Here is a 22,641-nt window from a genome sequence, read left to right as displayed (position 1 = left end):
AAGGAGAAAACTGAGATACCTACAGACCTGTTTCACCAGGTGGTGAGCAGGGCTTGGACTCAAGTCCTTCACATGATAATGAACTTAACTGGGTGCGCCACTCGCCAGCCCCCATTCTTTTCATTCATTAAAGAAGGGAACATCAGGCTGAGCGGTAGCACAGCGGGTTAAGCGCACATGGCAAGGACTGGCCTAAGGGTCCTGGTCTGAGCCTCCAGTTCCCCGCCTGCAGGCAGGTAGGTGACTTCACAGGTGGTGAAGCAGGCCTGAAGGTGTCTTCTCCTCTTTTCAATTTCTCTCCTCCGTTTTATCCAACAACAACAACAGCAATGACAACAATAACAACAACAACAAGGGCAACAAAATGGGAAAAATGGCCTCCAGGGGCAGTGGATTTGTAGGGCCGACACCGAAACCCAGCTATAACCCTGAAGGCAAAAAAAAAAAAAAAAAGCTGGAGTGGTAACACCCCTTTTCCTGACTTAACCACTTCAGAAAGAATGAAAGATTTAATCTGTGAGGATTAAAAATTAAGAGGAAACCCAAAGAGTTACAAGCATACTAGTTAACTAGGCAGATAAGCCCAGATCTGGATCTCGAAGGCTAGAAACTAGGATTTTTGTTGACCTTACAAGGACTGATGGAGGTAAGAAGTCAGTGGAGATCCTTGCACAGATATACAGAACGACAGAGGAATATTTAGTGCTGAGGAAACATTTTAAGAAAAAAGTAGATACCATACTGATTCAGTATAGTGGGAAGGAAGTTTATATAGTTCATAATTATGCAGAGAGATAATAATATATCTTGAGAAATTGAAAGGTTGGCTAAGTATCCCTTCATGGGGGACAATACCTAATGAAAGAGTCATCATGGTGAAAACCCATAAACTAGCATAAAATATCAAGTAACCTAAAACACAAATTAAGATAAAAACCTATCCCCAACAAGTATAATCTTGTGCTAAGTCCCCAATAGAAGCAAAGTTCCCCTCAGGTAAGGCAGTAGTTCGAACTTGAGAGGACTTCCCCTTCTGCACATCACCTTATAAAGCAGTTTGCCATGAAGGATCAGAAAAAGAATTAAGAAAAACATGAAAAATGTGTGAAATATATAGTAAAGAGGAATCATGAAATAGACACGTTAAAAGAGAGCATGTGAAATTTGGGCTGGCAAATTGGATACTACGACAGGCGCAAGTTTCAAGTTCAAGTCCACCCCTCCCCCCCACCACAGGGAAGGAAGCCGTGGTGCTGTAGTGTTTTTCTCTCTGCCTCTCTAGTTCTCATTTGAAATTAAAATGAGGAAACTTTTAAAAAATATATACTTGTATTTATTTATTGTTGAATAGAGACCGAGAGTAATTGAGAGGGGTGAAGGAGATAGAAAAGGAGAGACAGAGAGACACCTGCAGCCCTGCTTCACCACCTGTGAAGCTTCTCCCCTGCAGGTGGGGACCATGGGCTCAAACCCAGGTCCTTGAACACTTTAGTGTGTGTGCTGAAGTAGGTGTGCCACTGCCTGGCCACATGAGGAAACTTTTGATGAGACTAATTCAACCCTGGCACCAAAATGACCAGGACAACACCTGACAGGAGAAATATGTCAGTCTCACTTAGGAACATAGCCCCGATCTGAAACAGAATACGTGCAAGCCTCCTTTTGGGGGGCCGGCTGGTGGCGCACCTGGTTGAATGCATGCACATGTTACAATGCTCAAAGACCCAGGTTCGAGTCCCCAGTCCCCACTTGCAGGGAGAAAGCTTTTCAAGTGGTGAAGTAGTGTTGCAGGTGTCTCTCTTTCTCCCTCCCTCTCTACCTCCCCTTCCCTCTCTATTTCTGGCTGTCTATCCAATAAATAAATAGACAATAAGAAAACACCGTCCTGTTTTTCATATATACACACTAATTAATGTAGCCTATATAATATGTTTAATGAACAACTAAGACTCATGACAATAATCAGAGTATTACTGCACATTAGAATAATCATGGGACTTGGAGATATCCCAGTGGTTAGGCACCCGCCTCACTATGCATGAGGCATCATAATAGGTGCACCACCAGCTGCCCCTTCCCCTGAATCTTGTAATCTCGTAAACCATTGTTAAATCACTAATATATACTGTGTTTTGGACTGGCCAAGTAACACTTGCATAGTGCTCTGCGTTCCCATGTCTGTGTGAACCAGCTATGAGCTTAGCCCCCCCTTACCGGAAGGAAGCTTCTGTGCTACGGTTTCCTTCCCTCTCTCGCTGACTCGCTTATATGCAAAAGTCAGCTTGGAGTAGTGGACGTTTGTGTGTGTGTATAGGTGTGTGTGTGTGTGTGTGTGTATAGGTGTGTGTGTGTGTGTGTGTGTGTGTGTAGGTGTGTGTGTGTGTGTGTGTGTGTGGCTGACAAAAAAATAAAACAAGTCAAGATAAAAGTCTTAACAGTTGATATAATCACTTGCACTGTGTGATCTGATTAAAAAGTTTTGAAGTTATGACCTTTATATTGATAAGATTATTGACAATTCAGTACTGTGGCACCTTGTTCCAGGAGGTGAAAGAGGGGAGGCAGTGAATGCAAGGTGGTGTTCTAAACAGGCTGACAATAATAATAGTAATGATCATAATAAGGCTACATAGTCCCTTGATTCCAGTCTCGTCATACGTTCAGCCACAGCCCATATGCCCACGACTCCTTAGGAACTCAATCTGCCAGGACAGCCCTCAAGTTGAACAAGAAAATGGCAATATAACTTTCACAGCTATCATATCTATATCTATAGTATGACTGGCTAATTATATCAATAACTGTTACGATACAAGTACACAGTCGTACTTAGTACTGAAATTATAAACACGTGTGGTGCCGCAGGAGCTGCCCTGAGGTGGTGCTGGACTCGCATGCCTGTGCCGATGGTCCCTTCTCCAGCACTGCATAGGCCACAGCAGTGCTCTACGTTTCTCTCTCTCTCTCTTGTAAATAAATGAATAAGGATTAAAAAAAAATACATATACAGGGGGAGGCTGGTGGTGCACCCCACTGAGCAAACATATTACCATAAGCAAGGACCCAGGCACAAGCCCCCAGTCTCCCTCTGCAGGGGAAGAAGCTTCACAAGTGGTGAAGCAGTGCTACAGATATCTCTCTTATCCTATCTTCTCCTTCCCTCTCAGTTCTCTCACTTTATCGCCCTCTCTCTTTTTTTAAAAAAAAAAAATCTGTATGTATGGGGTGGGGGAACACCCAGGGCTGTGGATCTGCTGTGCAAGCACTGAGCCCCTGGCAGCATAAGGTGTATGTAAAACTTAGGGCTGTTTGAAGAGTTGCTTGGAAATGTTTAGGGTGAACACCTAAGATTTGAGATGGCAATTTGTAGTAGCTTAATTAAAAGAAAAAAAATCACTAACAATACTTCCTCTTTAATGTCAATAATTTTAATTCTATAATACTTGAGCTGGTTTATTATTATTTTTTTGCCTCCAGGGTTATCGCTGGAGCTCGATGCCTACACTACAAATCCACTGCTCCTGGCGGCCATCTTTTTTCCACTGTTGTTGTAGGATAGGGCAGAGAGAAACGGACAGAGGAGGGGAAGACAGAGAGGGGGAGAGAAAGACAGACACCTGCAGACCTGCTTCACTGCTTGTGAAGTGACCTCCCTGTAGGTGGGGAACCAGGCGCTCGAACCCAAGTCTTTGGGCCTGTCCTTGTGCTTCTCAAGGCTCCCTCAGGCTGAGTTTTTGTCTCGATAGAAATTACATCAGAAAAAATATTTCATTTCTGAGTTTAATATGACTCACTAGAAACCATTTTATAAATGAAAATAATCAGCATAAAGATAGATATAAAATCCCCATATAAAAGAGGTCTGGTTAGTTTAATTATTTTATGTAATCCTTCCTGGGCTGAGGAGACATTTTTTCCTAAGATGATGACTAATGCTACAACGAGGTTATGGCATTTTCATCCGTTCTGTACAGTTATAACCTTGTGAGGCTGAACCCTGTAGTTAGCTAATGGCCAGGAAAACAAAATTCAGTAAATAATACCATTGTAATGAATTGGTTCTTAAGTAAACCTGAATGGATTTTCTCCAAATCCATAAACAAACAACAGTATAACCTAAATGTTAAGTTGGCAGTTATTGCACAAAGGGACAGAGATGCTTCTGATGCTATTGCAAAACACAAAGAAGAGTTCAGGAAATAGTATTAGTACTCACTGGATGACAGCCACACTTTAATAGTTTATTAATCTCTTTTTCAGTTATTGTAGTCTTGAATCACAGATGTCTCTTCTTGGTTTGCAAACTTTGTTTGCTATTCCAAGTGTGGTAATCTGAACAGAGTTGTCAGTTACTTAAGTGCTTCTTCTTAATTTTCTTGTTGTATAATGTGTGTTGCCCAGTGTAAAATCTTAACAGAAACCACTCCAACGTCTAAGATTACAACAGGTGAAATCCTAAAACATTTTAATATCATGTAAAAGTTGTTTTCTTGGTCAATTAAGACTCTACTCTTGAATATTGAAATACGAAAATCATGTCTTCCACAGCAAACCATTAAATACCTGTAAAACGGTTTACTGATTACTGTAGCAAAGATTTTTCTACTTTTGCTACGAGGCCAATCATTGACACCTTTAAAATGTTTTATTTTTAAATATTCTTTTTTAAAAAAAAATATTTATTTACCTTTTTGTTGCCCTTGTTTAACATTGTTGTGGTTATTGATGTCGTTGTTGGTGGATAGGACAGAGAGAAATGGAGAAAAGAGGGGAAGACAAAGATGGGGAGAGAAAGACAGACACCTGCAGACCTGCTTCACCGCCTGTGAAGGGAACCCCCTACAGGTGGGGAGCTGGGGGCTCGAACCCGGATCCTTAAGCTGGTCCTTGTGCTTTGCACCACGTGCGCTTAACCCGCTGTGCCACTGCCCAACTCCCTATTTTTAAATATTCTTGAGAGTATCTTGTTGATATCTATGTTAAAGACTAAAACAAATATACATCCTTCCTAATGTTAACTTCAGTCAAAACAATCTGCATTCTATTTTATTCCCCAAAGTCAAATACAGTTTTTGATTTAGGTTTTTCTTTCTCTTACCCACCCTCCTTGTTCTTCTGTCATCCGTGGCCTTGGGGAGTCATTTTTCATTACCAAGATACTTCCTGTTCAGTGGTTTCTTTTTTCTTTTCTTTTTAATTCTTATTTTATTTTTGGACAGAGACAGAGAGAAACTAAGAGGGAAGGGGGAGAGAGACACCTGTAGCGCTCACTGTTTCACCACTTGTGAAGCATCTCCCTTGCAGGTGGGGTTGGGGCTTTGAACCTAGGTCCTTGTGCATGGTAATGTGTGCACTTAACTAGGTGTACCACTGCTCAGCCACTCTTCCTTATAGTCCCAAGTTTACTTGGTTATTTTTTTCATGTTAATAAAAAATAAATAAATAAATAACTTCACTTTCAGTGACACTTCTCTTTCTCTTTCTCTTTACACTCTGTGAGCTCCTTCACACACAAGTTACTCTGGAGACATGAAAAGACATGTCTTTTCACATTCCAAAGTATTTTCAGTCCGCTTACTCTTCATTACAAACACTTTAAATTGTAAAGTTGGTTATCCCCACTGGAACATGCTGCCCAGGGACTTATTGGCCTGAAACTGACAATGCCAGGAAGCCAGTTACTACACACAGGGAGTAATTAAACTTTCTTTTTTTTAAAAAAAAATTATTTATATATTTATTTATTTATTTATGAGAGAGAAGGTGATAGAGAGAGAAAGAACCAGGCATCGCTCTGGTACATGTGCTGCTGGGGACTGAACTCAGGACCTCGTGCTTGAGAGTCCAATGCTTTATCTACTGCACTACCTCCCAGATCACAGGAGTAATTAAACTTTCTATGGGATTTTTACAGGGTAACTTTGACTGTTAGATTCAATAACAAGAAGAAAAAGGAAGTAAGCTTGAACTCATCATATCTGCATATATTTGCACTTCATTTTTTGGCAATGAATTTTTTTCTATGTACTATAAAAAATAGTGGGCTAAAACATTGGAAAATGCTCTTGAAAACGCAGTCCCTCAAGGCTGAGGAGATAACACAATGGTTTGGATGTTCATGCTTGAGACTCTAGGATCCCAGGTTCAATCCCCAGAACTATCATAAGCCAGACCTGAGCAGTGCTATCTCTTTCACTGAAAACAAATAACTAAATAAAACATATCATTACTATTAATTATTTTGCTTCCAAGGTTATCAATGGAGCTAGGTGCCAGCACTATGAATCCGCCCCCTCCAGAAACCATTGTTTCCTTTCTTCTTTTTTCTCCCTATTTTATTTGATAGGAGAGAAAGATTTTGAGAGGGAAGGAGGAGACGGAGAGGGAGAGGGAGAGAAAGACAGACACCTGCAGACCTGCTTGATATCTGTGGAGCTCCTCCCGGGCCCCCACAGGTGGGGAGCAAGGGCTTGCATGAGTCTTCGCGCATAGCACTCACAGTGCTGGCTTAGCTGGGTGTACCACCTTCCAGGCCCCTAAATAAAACATTTTAAAAACTGGTCCCTCAAATAGGGACAGCACAAAGTGAAGTATGGAATGGACATGGTGTATTGCACCAAAGCCAAGGACTCAGGAGGAGGCGGAAGGAGATTACATAATGAAAATGTATGCATATGTCAATGACTGTACTGTAAAGCATTAACCCTCTCAACTGAAAAAAAAAAAAGGTCCCTCCTAACAGTCTGGCAAACACTGACATGGATGACTTACTTCTAACCAAAGTTGTTTCCATATTTTAAAAAAGAAAATTCACTGCCAATAGTCTAGACAAGAGCAAATATTACCCATTTATTTACCGTAACAAAGTTTATTTTCAAACAATACTCATATGCGGTATTTCGTTCTGCGTTCTCTTAAATTCTAAGCCCTGAAGCTCTACTCTTAGATTACAAACTCCTATTATTTCCCCTTCCTTATTAAAACTGTTCCTGAGTGTTCTTACTAGAATAAACACTCTCTGGAATGCAGCTGGCATCCTTGCATGCAATGTTTATCGAAAGCCAAACATGCATTGGCTTTCTGAACACCTATGTGCCACCACCGGATCCTATACAATATTGTTCTGCTTAAAGAGATCACTTCACAGCAAATGAAGGGTAGCCTTGGACCCAGGTTCATGTTCCCCATCAATGTGACACAGTTGGCTTGATAAAACACAGGAGTGGATTTCTGAAGACTTGGTTACACTGGATGGTAGTACTTAGAAAATGCAAAGTGGGGAGTCGGTCCGTGGTGCGAAGCGCAAAGACTGGCGTGAAGCGCAACGACTGGTGTAAAGATCCCAGTACGAGCCCCCGGCTGCCCACCTGCAGGGGAGTCGCTTCACAAGTGGTGAAGCAGGTCTGCAGGTGTCTGTCTTTCTCTCCCCCTCTCTGTCTTCCCCTCCTCTCTCTATTTCTCTCTGTCTTATCTAACAAAAACAGCAATAAAAATAACAAGGGAAACAAAATGGAAAAAATGCCTGCCAGGAAGAGTGGATTTGTAGTGCAGGCACTGAGCCCCAGCGATAACCTTGGAGGCAAAATAAATAATTAAATAGATAAAAATCGATAAATAAAATATATCCCACATTCACTAAATTCTCACTCTTTATCCATGAACCCTGCTGGCTTTCTTTCAAGATTTTATTTATTTACTAATGAGAAAGTTAGGAGGAGAGAGAAAGAACCAGACATTGTGTGTGTGTGTGTGTGTGGGGGTCGTTTCACAAGCAGTGAAGCAGGTCTGCAGGTGTCTTTTTCTCTCTCCCTCTCCATCTCCCTCTCCTCTCTCAATTTTTCTGTTCTATCAAATAAAATGGAAAAATGGCCACCAGGAGCAGTAGATTCATAGTGCAAGCACTGAGCCCCAGTCATAACCCTGGAGGAAAGGAAGGAAGGAAGGAAGGAAGGAAGGAAGGAAGGAAGGAAGGAAGGAAGGAAGGAAGGAAGGAAGGAAGGGAGGGAGGGAGGGAGGAAGGGAGGGAGGGAGGAAGGAAGGAAGGAAGGAAGGGAGGACAGGAAGGAAGGGAGGACAGGAAGAAAGGAAACATGTTCAACATAACAGCATCAGCCACTGGTAGAGATAAAAAAGTCACAGTGACATATTGTTAGGAACTTTGTAAAACAGCTATAATCCAAAATAACTACACAAGAAACAGATGACTAAAGCTAATGAACTTGATGGTGACCAAGCTGTCTTTTAAACTGTGTGAGAACAAAGGTGGCTACAGGCAGCGCTGTGGAAGAAGGTTCCAGAACATTGGCAGCAGAGAAGGTGATGTACACACAGCGTGTCTGGACATAGGATTATATCCCTGGAATCTTACACTCGTGTAAAACACTGTTAAATGAATAAAAGAGGGAGTCAGGCGGTAGTGCAACGGGTTAAGTGCACGTGGCACGAAGCGCAAGGCCCGGTGTAAAGATCCCAGTTGGAGCCCCTGACTCCCGCTTCACAAGCAGGTCTGCAGGTGTGTGTCTTTCTCTCCCCCTCTGTCTTCCCCTCCTTTCTCCATTGCTCTCTGTCCTATCTAACGACAACATCAATAACAACAATAATAACAATAGAAAACAAGGGCAACAAAAAGGAAAAAATAAATGCAAATAAATATAAAAAAAATTAAAAATAAATAAAGAAAAGAAAAACTAACACCACACGGATTGAGTATATGAAGCAACAGCAATTTCCCTAGATGGCAGTTGAGACTGTAACAGAGTAGCTTTGATGAATGATTTTCAAATTAAAATAATAATGGTTATTTCATTAGCAGTTCCATTCATGTACTTAGCCAAGGGGACAAATAAAAAGAAAACAACATTAAAGGACTCTAAATTTTCAATGATCACTAAATCAAAATAACACTAACCAAAATAAATCTATCTACAGTGGCCTGTGAGGTGGTGCAGGGGGTGTAAGTGCTAGAGGGATAAGGTCCCAAGTTTGACTTCTTTCTATGCCAGAATGATACTCTATTTCTTCACCCTGCCTGCCCCAGCCTACCTGCATTAATCACTCAATCAATAACTCTTTAAAACTAAACTATCAGCTCTTTAAAGACATGCTGACAGATATATTGAAACAGTTTCTCAGTACATTTCAATACTAGAGTATATTTTCTTCTACATTTAGCCTACCAGTAAGATTATCAGACACTTTACCAGAAGATAAATAATAATTACGGTAAGTAACCATATAATGTTGGAATTTTTTTTTTTTCAAGGAGTTCTAAAGCTGGCTACCAGTAACAATCAAAACCACTTTCCTCAGAATCTTTTCAAGGTATCAATATTAAATATTTAAATTAATTCTAAGAAGTGGTTTGTGGATCTGATCTTTTGTGATCCCAGAGCTTAGGATTATGATAGATATGTCAAGTAGCAATTAATCAAACAAACCTTATGCTGATGTATGAGCACAGCCACACAATCACTTTTTCCAAAGAGTAAAAGCCTTGAGAATACTTGCACACTTGATATATATATGAAATATCTATCTATCTAAGAATGCAACATTCATTTTACAATGTCCTGCCTAGATTAAAGATAAGTACTTTACTCTGATTATATTCAAGACAGCTTTACACTCCTCCCATAGTATTTGTGTTACAGACTAGACAATTTTACTAGATAATTGAATGGTGATATGCTTCTTTTTGAAGATAAAATTGGGCATAAGTATAATCACCACATTTTGAGTAAGTGTGCACGAATGATGCTTTGGACAGGAACTAAAGGAAAGGAAGGAGTGGGGAGGACACGGGGTCCTGGTGTGTGATGGTGGAAAGGGACCCAAGTTGGGGGTGTGAGTTTTATAGACACGTATTCTGAGGAGGAGAGAAATTACACCTATGTATTAATTACTGCACTACAAATCATTAAATCCCCAGTAGAATGGTTTACCCCCCCCCCAAAAAAAAAAGTATCAAATAGTTTTCTGAGAATAGTACTAAAAAATTTCAGCTCCTTAAAAAATTCTCATGTGGAGGCGAGGGAGTGAGTAGCTTATTTGGATACTGGGCTGCTTTGCTGGGTGTGTAACCAGGTTTAAGTCTGCCACCCACCACGACAGAAGCTTCATTGTGGGAGGTGGGGGTGGGGGTGGGGGAGTTTCTTTCACTCTCTCTGCTTCCTGTCTCTAGAAAAAAAAAAAGGAGGGGGTACAGTGAGTACATCTGGTTGAGCCCACATGTTCCAGTGCATAAGGACCCAGGTTGGAGCTTTAAAAATCTGAAAAATTTAAGTCAAAGTGAAAAATCCAGTTGCCAAGCAGCACATGTTATATGACAAGCCATTAACAAGATAATTTATGTAGGATCATGCTTAGGAAATTGGTTTCTGAGTAATTTTTCCTTTTCTCTTCCTGAGTTGCACTTTCCAAAGTGATCAATACTTAAAAAAAAAAAAAAAGTTGTGGGAATTTTATAAGAACAAAAAGGAAATTATAAAAATAGATCAAATAACAATATATTTTGACAAGATGGTTTGGGAAAAAAAACATGCACAGGCAAATAATTATGTGATAGACAGGAAAGCAAATTAACAAACAGATGGCAAAAATTAATAAAAAGTTTATATTCACAATGAGAATGTTGTAAGTTTTCTTTTTTTAAAAATATTTTTTATTCAGATTAACATGTCCTTTTCCAGTCATGGCATTATACATTATATTTATTTACCTGCATTCTTGCAGGTGGGGGGAGGGTGGAAACTAGAGACTGATATTTTTTCAACTCTCACTTTTCTGCTGTTTCCTCCTACCAGAATGAGTTGCGAGATGTTTGGCAGCATTTCACCAACTTTCCTCTTTCCACCACAGGAACACAACTCTTTTAAAAATTTTTTTTTAAATATTTATTTATTTCCTTTTGTTGCCCTTGTTTTATTGTTGTAATTATTACTGTTGTTGTTATTGATGTCGTCATTGTTGGATAGGACAGAGAGAAGTCGAGAGAGGAGGGGAAGACAGAGATGGAGAGAGAAAGACAGACACCTGAAAACCTGCTTCACCGCCTGTGAAGCGACTCCCCTGCAGGTGGGGAGCTGGGGCTTGAACCGGGATCCTTATGCCGGTCCTTGTGCTTTGCGCTACGTGCCCTACCACCCAACTCCCACGCGTTTTCTGTCTTTTCCCTGAAAAACGAAACTCTAAATGTTATGATTATGTTCACATATGAGAAGTTTTGTATGACTCCTAATAACTTTCCAGTCATTACTTTGCATCTGTTCCATGCGAGGCAGTGTGTCCGTTAGAAGGAATATAAGAAAGCAACACTAGCAAAGGAGAAGCAACACTAGCAAAGGAGAGGTCTAGAACGCAAGTTACTTGGTCTCTTCCTCTGTAAATGTGGAAGGTTACTATGTCCTTGTCCAGGATTCTGAGATCGCTCTTCAAACGGACTTACTACTTGGTGTTGATTTCCCAGTAACATTTTCCCCTCTTTTAACTTTTTTGCTCATTTATTATTGGATAGAGACAGAGCGAAATTTAGAGTGGAGAGGGAGATACAGGAGAAATATCTCAAGCCCTGATTCACCACTCATGAAGCTTTCCCCCTACAAGCGGAGACCAGGGGCTTGAACCTGGGTCCTTACGCACTTAATTAGGTGAAACACCACCTGGCCCGATTTCCCAATCTCAGTCAGTTTTTAAACAGACACTTTTAGTCATATAGATTAGCGGGTGAGGGCATGATAACTGAAGCAGTGGCAAAGCCGGTAGAGCCCACAAGCATGAGGTTCCTGGTGGAGTCCCCAAACGCTCTCATAATGTATTCAGTAAAATAAATTTAATAAGGGAAGAGCTGTGAGGTGTAACACAGGATTTCGAAGCTTCAGGTCCCTTGTCTGACCCACAACACTGCACAGAGCAGCGCTGAGTAGTGCTGAGGTTTGTATGTCTCTCATTGTTTTCTTCTCATCTCATCGAAATGAGATGACAGATCTTCAGAAGCTCACAGGTGAGAAATACATGACGGACAAAATGTGTTCTAGCTTGGACCTCTGGATTTTGAATTATGTGCCGTGAGATTATATACTGAGACCCTTATTTTTGAATTTAGTACAGTAAAAAGAGAAAGCACTTTCTAATTAGTTTTTAAACATCTTATTTATTTATTTATTTAGGATAGAGGTAGAGAAAGCCGAGAAAGGGGCTGTAGAAAGTGAGAGAACGTGTGTGAGAGAGAGAAAGAGAGAGAGAGAGAGACAGAGACTGAAAGAGAGACTGACAGCACCGTTTCACCTCTCATGAAGCTTCCGTCCTGCAGGGGAGGGCCAGGGACTTGAACCAGAGTCCTTACACACTTTAACGTGTGCTTGTACCAGGGACCACGACCTGGTCCCTTCTTTCTAATTTCTAGTTATTCATACTTTTCCTCGACATGCTCCTTCTCGTTTAGCACTTTTGGATCTGTTTTGCTCGGTGTCATAAAAGATCGATGGTTTCAGCCCCCAACCCTACAGCCATATAAAAGTTACACACAGAGGGGCCGGGCGGTAGCACACTGGGTTAAGCACACAGTGTGAAGCGCAAGGTCCGATGCAAGGATCCCAGTTCGAGTCCCCCGCTCCCCAACTGCAGGGGGTTCACTTCACAAGAGGTGAAGCAGGTTTGCAGGTGTCTATCTTTCCTTCTCTCTACCTACCCCACCTCTCTCAATTTCTCTATGTCCTATCCATAGCTAATTTGGATAGTGAATTTGCATTGTCAAGGGCCTAGGAGAAACAGATCTACCCTATGAACTGGCAATTCCTCTTACTCATAGGCAGAAATTGAAAAACAAGATCAGAAGGGAAAACACTAAGCAGAACTTGGACTAGAGTTAATGTATTGCACCAAAGTCAAAGACTCTGCAGTGGGGGGGTGGATGGTTGGGGGGTTCGGGTCCTGGAACATGATGGCAGAGAAGTACCTGTAGGGGGTTATGTTGTTATGTGGAAAACTGGGAAATGTTATCCATGTACAAACTACTATATTTTACTGTCAAATGTACAACATTAATCCCCCAATAGAGATTTTTTTTAAAATGCCCCTGGCTCCCCACCTGCAGGGGGTTCGCTTCACAAGTGGTGAAGCAGGTCTACAGGTGTCTGTCTTTCTCTCTCCCTCTCTGTCTTCCCCTCCTCTCTCGATTTCTCTCTGTCCTATCCAACAATGACATCAATAACCACAATAATAACTATAACAATAAAAAAAAGCAAGAGCAACAAAAGGGAATAAATAAGTATAAAAAATAAATAAGGTATTGTCTTTTTTGGGTCTTTCTGCTTGCTTGCTACATCTATTGACTCACTGCAAACTACTGTGTACTTTTGCTTTACGGTATATGTTCTCACCATAAAGTACCTAAAGAAATAGTCTCTACTTAGACCTAGATACCCTCCTCATCTTCCTTCTCTTGCACGTCCCTCAATCACTCCAAAACTAACCTTGTCAGACAAAGCAAGGACTACAAACACTGAATAAGGGCAAGACACTGGCAGCACACTTTAATGATGACTCTTTAGACACTGTCAGGCCACCCATCACCTGGGCCCTAGTCAGGGAGTCCTGGGATTCCTGCACAAACATGATGGGCCTAGACCTCTAACAGATCCTTCTGACAACTGTCACTGGTCATCTCCATCAGGAACAGCACAATGGACCCCTCTGTGGGCCCCTATGGGGCCTGGCTCTCAATGCAAATCAACAATGGTAGGGAATGGGGGGTGAGGCAGGGTTAAGCGCACATGGCGTGAAGCACAAGGACTGGTGTAAGAATCCCAGTTCAAGCCCCCGGCTCCCCACCTACGGGGTGGTGGTGGTGGTGGTGGTGGTGGTGGTGTCGTTTTGCAAGCGATGAAGCAGGTCTGCAGGTTTCTTTCTCTCCCCCTCTATGCCTTCCTGTCCTCTCTCCAATTTTCTGTCCCGTCCAACAACAACATCCTCAATGACAATAATAATAACCACAACATGGATTAAACAACAAGGGCAAGAAAAGGAGAAAAAATAGCCTCCAGGAGCAGTGGCTTTGTGGTGCAGGCACTGAGCCAAGTAATAACCCTGGAGGAAAAACAAAAAACAAAAAAACAATGGTAGGGAATGTTCCATTCTCCGAAGGGAGGTTGGATAACATACTCTGCCTATAACACGAGGATGATGGGTCCTGAAATTGGCACAGCCTGGAATGTTCCTAGCCATGACCACAAAATGGTATCTCAGACCTACAGGGATGCAGAGGTTACATAGGCCCCTGTGCTGAACATGGGTCCCAGATCAGATCAATGGGATTTACAGTTAATAATATTTATATACTTTTCCCATATTTGGGAGCTACTCTCTTCCCTGATCCAGCTTTCTGGTCCTTTTTCCAACTATGACACCATTCCCCTAGACAATAACTTAGGTCACCTGCATATTAGACGTCACGTGCAGGCAAAAGCTAGTTGGGTCATGAGCCTCTTGGAATATACCTAAAATAGACCTACTAGCTTTTTCCAAAATGGAGACCCCAAATCTCTATCCACAATTTTCTTGCCTTTAGGTTCAGGATTAGTCAACAATTTTCTCTGCTTTCTATCTTAACTCTTTTTCAGTCACCAGGTTCCAGATGCTACTATGATGCCAACCGGACTTCCCTGGGCAGACGACCACACCAATGTGTCCTGGAGCCCTGCTTCCCCAGAGCCCCGCCCCACTACGGAAACTGAGAGGCAGGCTGGGAGTATGGATCGACCTATCAACACCCATGTTCTGTGGGGAAGCAATTACAGAAGCCAGACCTTCCACCTTCTGCACCCCATAATGACCCTGGGTCCATGCTCCCAGAGGGATAAAGAATAGGAGCGCTACCAGGGGAGGGGATGGGATGGGATATGGAGTCCTAGTGGTGGGAATTATGTGAAGTTGTACCACTCTTATCCTATGGTCTTGCCAGTGTTTCCATTTTATAAATATAACTCGGGGAAAAAAAAGGAAATAAGGTATTGTCCTTCAACAGGAGCATGTAGCAAAGAAGATACAAAGTAAAAAGGCAGAAAATACAGGTGCCAATGCAGAGAGGCTGGGGAAAGAAATGCCAGGGAAAAGGAGTTATTTTTTTTACTCACTAGAGAGGGGAGGTTAAATATATGGGGAGAAAAAGAAAGAGAGAAAATCATTCCATACTCCCAGAGGGTTAAAGAATAGGAAAGCTATCAGGGGAGGGGAGGGGATACGGAGTTCTGGTGGTGGGAATTGTGTGGAGTTGTACCCCTTACCCTATGGTCTTGTCAGTGTTACCATTTTATAAATATATATATATATATATATTTTTTTTTAATTTATTTTATTTTATTTATTCCCTTTTGTTGCCCTTGTTTTTTATTGTTGTAGTTATTATTGATGTCGTTGTTGTTGGATAGGACAGAGAGAAATGGAGAGAGGAGGGGAAGACAGAGAGGGGGAGAGAAAGACAGACACCTGCAGATCTGCTTCACCGCCTGTGAAGGGACCTGCCTGCAGGTGGGGAGCCGGGGGCTCGAACCGGGATCCTGACGCCGGTCCTTGAGCTTAGCGCCACCTGCGCTTAACCCGTTGTGCTACAGCCCGACTCCCATAAATATATATATTTTTAAATCATTCTCTGGAGGGCTAAGTGAATAAAATGGAGATACAAGCAGAGCCAAGGAAATAGCCAGACGACGCCCAAGGACTAGCCCGACAGCAGTGGTGATGGATGGGTAAGATGGTCATGTTTGTGTTAACTTCTTTCTCCTGCCATGTGAAGATGTGACATTGAAAACCAGGCAGAAATTGAAATTTATAAGCTAAGAGTTTGCTAGGTGATATGAGAGGAAAGAGCACGTAGAGAGAACTGGGATTCTACTGTAACATGCTGGCGGTAATTACTGGGTGGGTGGGGTCAGGAATGCTACATTCCATTAAAAGGGAAGGCTTGAGGAATAGGAAAAGAAGTGCAAGATAAACAAGTGCCCGGAGAGTTGAAAAGGGGCTAGAGGCAGCGAGTGAAGTGCTAGAAGCTACAGAGATGGAAATACAGTGCGGGGGGGGGGGGGGGGGGGGGAGGTGTTGGCACAGCCAGTTGAGTGCACACCTGGCTATAGACAAGGAGCCAGGTTCCAACCCTTGCTGCCCTCCATGCACGGGGGAGCTTCATGAGTGGCACAGCAGTTCTGCAGATGTCTCTGTCTTACTCTCCCTCTCTGCCTGTTTCCTCTCAATTTCTCTGTGTCCTACCAAATAAAATAAACAACAACCAAAGTTGGTTTTTTTTTGTAATAAAATAAGTGGTGATCTCAGGAAGTCTCTACAACAGAGATTAGAGATCAACTACGTAATTTAGCCTCCAGGGGCCAGGCAGTGGTGCACCTGGTTAAGTGCTTACATTACAGCGTTCAGGCCCCTGGTCACCACCTGAAGGGGGAAAGCTTCATGAGTGGTGAAGCATAGCTGCAGGTGTCTCTCTCTCCCTCCTCTCTTCTTTCAAGTTCTGTCCAATAATAAATAAATAAATATATTAAAAATAATAATTTAGCCATGACCAAATTATATAGAGATCAACAAACTTGAAATCTCTACCAGTGATGACCAAGACCAGCTACCAGATGACTAGAGCGAGTTACAGAATTAGCACAGAACATACAGTGATTGGAGGAGAGAGACTCAGAGATCATAAATTGGGCATGAACATCTACAGAGGTGTTTAAAATAGCAAGAATTGAGATAGGAGTAAGTTGGAGAAAGAGGAAGTGCAATTGATTGTAATAGCTTTCAGAAATGAGAAAAGCAACATGTAAGAGTGTGTAACTCGAGAGTCGGGTGGTGGCGCAGTGGGTTAAGCGCATGTGGCGCAAAGCGCAATGACCCGCGTAAGGATACCGGTTTGAGAACCGGCTCCCCACCTGCAGGGAAGTCGCTTCACAGGCGGTGAGGCAGGTCTGCAGGTGTCTATCTTTCTCTCCCCCTCTCTGTCTTCCCCTCCTCTCTCCGTTTCTCTCTGTCCTATCCAACAACGAACAACATCAACAATGGCAATAATAACAACCACAACGAGGCTACAACAACAAGGGCAACAAAAAGGGGGAAAAATGGCCTCCAGGATCGGTGGATTCAAGGTGCAGGCACCGAGCTCAGCAATAACCCTGGAGGGGAAAAAAAAAAAAAAAAAAGAGTGGGTAACTCACTGTGACAGGAATGTGTACCAGGGTGCACAATCTGAGATGGGAGCTTCTAAAGTAGAGGTTTATAGAGGAGGAAAAAGAAACTATGATGAAAAGCACTAATGAAGAACAAACCTCCTAGACCATCACTATGATGGAAGGGAACAGAATCACTGCCTGGAAGGACAGCAGTGGAAGTAGTATATCCTCAGAGAAGAAATCAACTTCAGTCTAGAAATGTCTTATGTTCAGAAAGCTGAGCACTAACCATTTCATTCATTTATCAGTGTTTCCTAAAAGTCACTGAATTAGGCACTGGTAATAAAACAGTAATAAAGACATTAATCTTAGTCCTCCAAAAACCATGACTCAAGAAGTCTCATATACTGGGGGCCGGGTGGTGGTGCACCTGGTTGAGCACACATTTTAGAAACCACAAGGACCAAGGTTCGAGCCCCTGGTCCCCACCTGCAGGGGGAAAGCTTCACGAGTGGCGAAGCTGGGCTGCAGGTGTCTCTCTCTCTCTCCCTCTCTATCTCCCCCTGCCCTCTCAATTTCTGGCTGTTTCTATCCAGTAAACAAAGATTAAAACAACATTTTAAAAAAGAAGTCTTGTATAAAAGTCATTCTACAGAATATAACTAAATTTTTATAACAAGCTAACAGTTTGTTGAGCAATAAGGGGCTGTATATGCTGAAAGCACGGTCTAACAAAATATCTAATCGTTTTTAATATATGCACGTATGGTGGTAATATGGACATGCTAAAAACCAATCTGAACTAAGAATGTACAAGGAAAGCCGTTATTAATGGTAAAGAAAGGGGGAGCAAGATGAAGTCTGTGCTTTGACATAGATATAGTTACCCGAGACAAAGCAGCATCACGTTCCTCTATCACTGCATTCATTTCTTCGGCAGTAATTCTCTTTTCACATTCCTTGGTCTTGTAGATTCTATCCACAATTATATCTCCATTCTTCTGAATAGCGATCCCCGTGTCTGCATTGTTTATTCTGTTCAGTAATTCCTGTAATGTCTACCAACACCATTATATGTTAGTCAGACATGAAGTTTTAATATATTTTATTTAATATAGGGTTTTAATTAATAGGCACATGTGAATTGTAAATTGACTGAGTGAAGTGATTGAATTTTCATATTGCAGCAAAGATGTACATTATTAGTGTGTCAATTCTTCTTTTTCCCACATCTTAGTTCTTGAAACCCATTCAATTGAACTTAAGCCTCTAAGATAGAAGACTGACATCAAGAAATCTCCTCGGAGAATGGCTTACCATGTCATTTTCTTCGGGGTTAATATTTTCTAGCCTAGAAAAAAGGGACACAGAAAGCCTGATCAGTAGCATTTCCTTAGTGCGGCAAAATGAGTTCGCTTTTTAAATCTTTAGAACCTCAAGTAATTTCATTCGACTAGTCTTTCGAGTCAACCATGACACTGAACATATTAAAGTGCCACCTGCCCGACTCCATCTTTCAATAATACTCCATATCTTCCACACTGGCTTCAGACTGTTAAGTTATTAATGTTTACTGCTATATATGACTACAAGGATCAATTGTTCATATGTGCTTAGATGAAGAAAGTTCCCCAGTGATAGAAGCACTCATTCTCCTCATTTCATTTATTCCTGGACTTTTTAAGTCTTAACAAAAACTGTATTTCCTCTGTTTTGTGGACACCATTACAAACAAAACAAGTTTTTTAAATTATTATTATAAAGTTTAATTGTATTTCCTCAAAAGCAGTGACAAATAATTGGCATTATTTTGACCTGAAAGAAATCTCTTACCAATGTCTTAACACAAAGTATACACTGTGAAGATTGGCCAAAACTGGGCTATATATATATTTTTTTTAATGACATATTATTTACTCTCTCTCTCTCTCTCTCTCTCTCTTTTTTTTTTTTACAACATATTGAATTACTCACTGTAAGGACAAAGTAAACTGGTCTTCTTTATAAATAATTTCTGTCCTGTGAGAGCAATAGTGCTTATTGAAAGGTTTGGGAGTGATGATGAGTTTCAAAAATGAAGGAAAGGTAAAGAAAGACATTCTAAGTAACATCTTAAATAATGTTATTTTAGGATGGGGAAAAACAGTATGGTTATGCAAAAAGACTTTCATGCTTGAGACTTCAAAGGCCGAAGTTCAATCTCCCACACCACCATATGCCAGAGCTGAGTAGTGAACTCTGCTCTTTGATTCAAAAGAAAAAAAAAATGTGATTTAGAAAAATCACTGGGTACACTGAATGAAAATCTATATTGGTTACTAAGTATTACAATAACAGAAAGTTCAGAAATGGTCTCGATCATTTTAAAATGAATTAAAAGTCTACACAGCTATCTTTCTATTTTCTTTTTTCACGCCTTATTCCTATACACATAAGTAAACATTTACCATGAAAAAATATAGGAAGACGTATTATAAAAGACACAAAAATTATTGGAGGCTCTGGGGTTCAAGCCCCAAGACCACAAGTGAGAAGAAATGCCATGCTGTCCCTCCCTCTTTCCTTCTCTAAAATAGAAGGGGGAAAAAGGAGGGAATGAAAAAGTTAAGACAGAAAATATAGGTACCTATATTTGTAGAACCTCACTGGAAAAAAAAAAAAAGCTACACAGGTCAATAAAATTGCTACACCCATAGAAAGTATTCGCTGTAAACACTGTATTTAATATATATATATATTAACAAACCACTTCTACACATGCTTTAACTATGGGTATGAAGAAGGCGCAGCAATTTGCATTATCTGCAAGTGTTCTGTCCAAGCCACTAAGCTGCTTAGATAATTCATAAATGAACAGACACTTCTTTTTGAATGTGGCTGTATTTCAGCAATACTTAACTTATAAAATACAGGGAGATGGCTATATTTGCACCATAGGTACGTACTTTGCTAATTCTTTATATAGAGGATTGAAAATTAAAACCAGGGCCAGAGAGATAGCTCACCAAGTAGGGTGCATGCCTTGCCAAATGCATAGCCGAGGTTCAAGTAGTGGCACAATGTGAGAGATGTTATGGCAAGAAAGGAAGTGGCAGTGCTGCGAGCTCTGCCTCTATTTCTACCTCCTTCCTTCCTTCCTTTCTTTTTTTCCTTTCATTAATGAAGAGAGACCAGAGTACTATTCCAATGTGGCACAAAGTAATATGAAGATTTTTCCTTTTGATTTTTTTGCCTCCAAGGTTATCACTGGGGCTTGGTTTTGACACTATGAATCCACTGTTCCTGATGGCCATTTTTTCCATTTTATTGGCTAGAACAGAGAGAAATTGAGAGAGGAGAGGGAGATAGAAAGGGAGAGAGAAAGACAGATATCTACAGATCTGCTTCACTACTTGTGAAAATGACACCCCCCCCCAAAAAAAAAAAAAAGATGGGGAATTGAGGGCTTGAACTGGGTTCTTTGCACGGGTCCTTGTGCTTCATATTTTGTGTGCTTAACCCTGTGTGCCACTGCCTGGCCCCATCTATCTCTATCTCTTTCTCTGTCTCTATCTGAATGAAAAAGCAGTCAAGAGCAATGAAATCATACATGAAAGGCTTTGATACCTGAAAAAAAGTAACTGAGAACAGATCACTAATGGATACAGTTGATACAAGTGCCAACTCAGGGCGTTTGCTCTGCTTTATTTGATAGGACAGAGTGAAATTGAGAGGGGAGGGAGAGATAGCCACAGAGACAGAAGGACACCTGCAGTACTTGCTTCACTGCTTGAGAAGTCCCGCCCTCCTCCCCGAAGATATGCATATGGTAACCTGTGCTCTTAGCCAGATGAACTGTCACCTGCCTCCGCTACCCCAGTGCCAATTCTGTATAGCTTATATATTTCTCTGCATCGGATCCTCAACTATACAAGTAAAGATAATTACAATAGAGGTTTCCATGCAGTTCCACTCAGTCCTTCAAGTAGTACATACACCACCTGCTGCATCCATCATTGCTTTCTTCGGAAAGAAAGAAAACAATTTAAAAGCCCTACAGATCATTGGCTGTTTTTCATAAAATGGTACTTCCTAATAAATGGTCCTATAAAATATAGTCGAATTGCCATGCATTTCCAGTTATACAAAAGAGCCCCAGCCTTTGTAAAGCCTAAATTATGCCTGCATCAGTCTTACTAGACATAGTCATGATAATTCGTAAAAATTTTGTGGAAGTAAATGTTCAAGGGCTCAACTTTAGATTGATTTTCTGTGCCCTGCATATTTTGACTAATAACCTTGCATTCTGAGAAGACACGAGCATGAAATGTCACATTTCTTGATTTAACTCTAAATCAGTCAATACCACCTCTTTTGTAACCTATACTCATTCACCTGGTTCGAAGAAAAAAGGCTACACTTTGACCTCAAATGATAAAAAGAACGACTAATCAGTTTATCAGAGAATTCTGGATTGTTTGTTTTTATCCCTGGCCTCATTCCTATACCTTTCTTGATATGTTAAAAAAGAAAAAAGCTGAAGAGATATCAAGATCTCAAAAGTAGGAATATACATATGCAAACATGCCAAATTACTATGCATGCATGCTCCGTGTTAACTTGAAACTCTATTCCTAGTTTTAGATAAAAGTAAAAAAATTAAAAGTTGAAGACACAAGGTATAAGGGAAGGTAAGATATGGCATAATATATATACATATATAATTTTTACCTCCAGGATTACTGCTGGGGCTTAGTGCCTGCAATATGAATCCACTGCTCCTGGAAGCAATTTTTCCCATTTTGTTGCCCTTGTTGTTGCACTTGTTGTAATTGTTATTGTTGGATAGGACAGAAAGAAATGGAGAGAGGAGGGGAAGACAGAAAGGAGTAGAGAAAGACACCTGCAGACCTGCTTCTCGGCTTGCAAAGCAACCTCGTGCAGGTGGGAAGCCGGGGGCTCGAACTGGGATCCTTATGCCAGTCCTTGTGCTTCATGCCACATGCGCTTATCCCACTTCACTGCCGCCTGACTCCCGTCTACCTTCTTAACTGGTACTATGATGTTGTGTTCAGATCAAATAGCAGTGCTTGGTAATAGTCTATACTAAGTATTTATTGAAGACTGATTATAACCAAAGACTTGGGAGCCAGTATTTTCATTTACTCCTTTCTTCCTCTATCCACTCATACCAGCACTCTAAAGGAGAAAATGCAAAAGGCTCTGTCTCCAGAACCTTGATTTAAATATCTTGTAATTAAAATCATATGTGCAAAGGAAAACAGACAGGCAATGGTGGTTACTATAATTAGAAAATCACTATGGGCTCAGTTTAGACCCATCAACTAACAATATACAGGGGTGGCCCATGGGGTGACACAGTGGATAAAGCATTGCATTTGAAGAAAGAATTAAAATTTCAGTGGTCCAGTGGATAGGGCTTTGAACCTAAGGTCTCGATTTTGAACCTCAGCATTACATGCACCAGAGCAGTGCTATGATG

At 41.1% G+C, this 22,641-nt stretch overlaps 1 protein-coding gene across 4 annotated transcripts in view; it reads right to left on the bottom strand.

Moving 5' to 3' along the window:
• MIPOL1 (mirror-image polydactyly 1) overlaps positions 1 to 22,641 on the bottom strand; it is a 265,158-nt gene that overhangs the window by 148,374 nt on the left and 94,143 nt on the right. For all 4 annotated transcript variants that reach the window (XM_060175449.1, XM_060175451.1, XM_060175450.1 and 1 more), the window contains 2 exons: positions 18,477 to 18,510; positions 18,047 to 18,217 (listed from right to left, as the gene is read on the bottom strand). In XM_060175449.1, the coding sequence (XP_060031432.1) occupies positions 18,047 to 18,217; positions 18,477 to 18,510 (205 nt within the window). The remainder of the gene's footprint in view (positions 1 to 18,046; positions 18,218 to 18,476; positions 18,511 to 22,641) is intronic.

This window comes from Erinaceus europaeus, chromosome 16, assembly GCF_950295315.1.
Source record: "Erinaceus europaeus chromosome 16, mEriEur2.1, whole genome shotgun sequence".
Taxonomy (NCBI): Eukaryota; Metazoa; Chordata; class Mammalia; order Eulipotyphla; family Erinaceidae; genus Erinaceus; species Erinaceus europaeus.
Note: the sequence above shows the minus strand (reverse complement) of the source record. Positions and strands in the feature narration are given on the sequence as shown.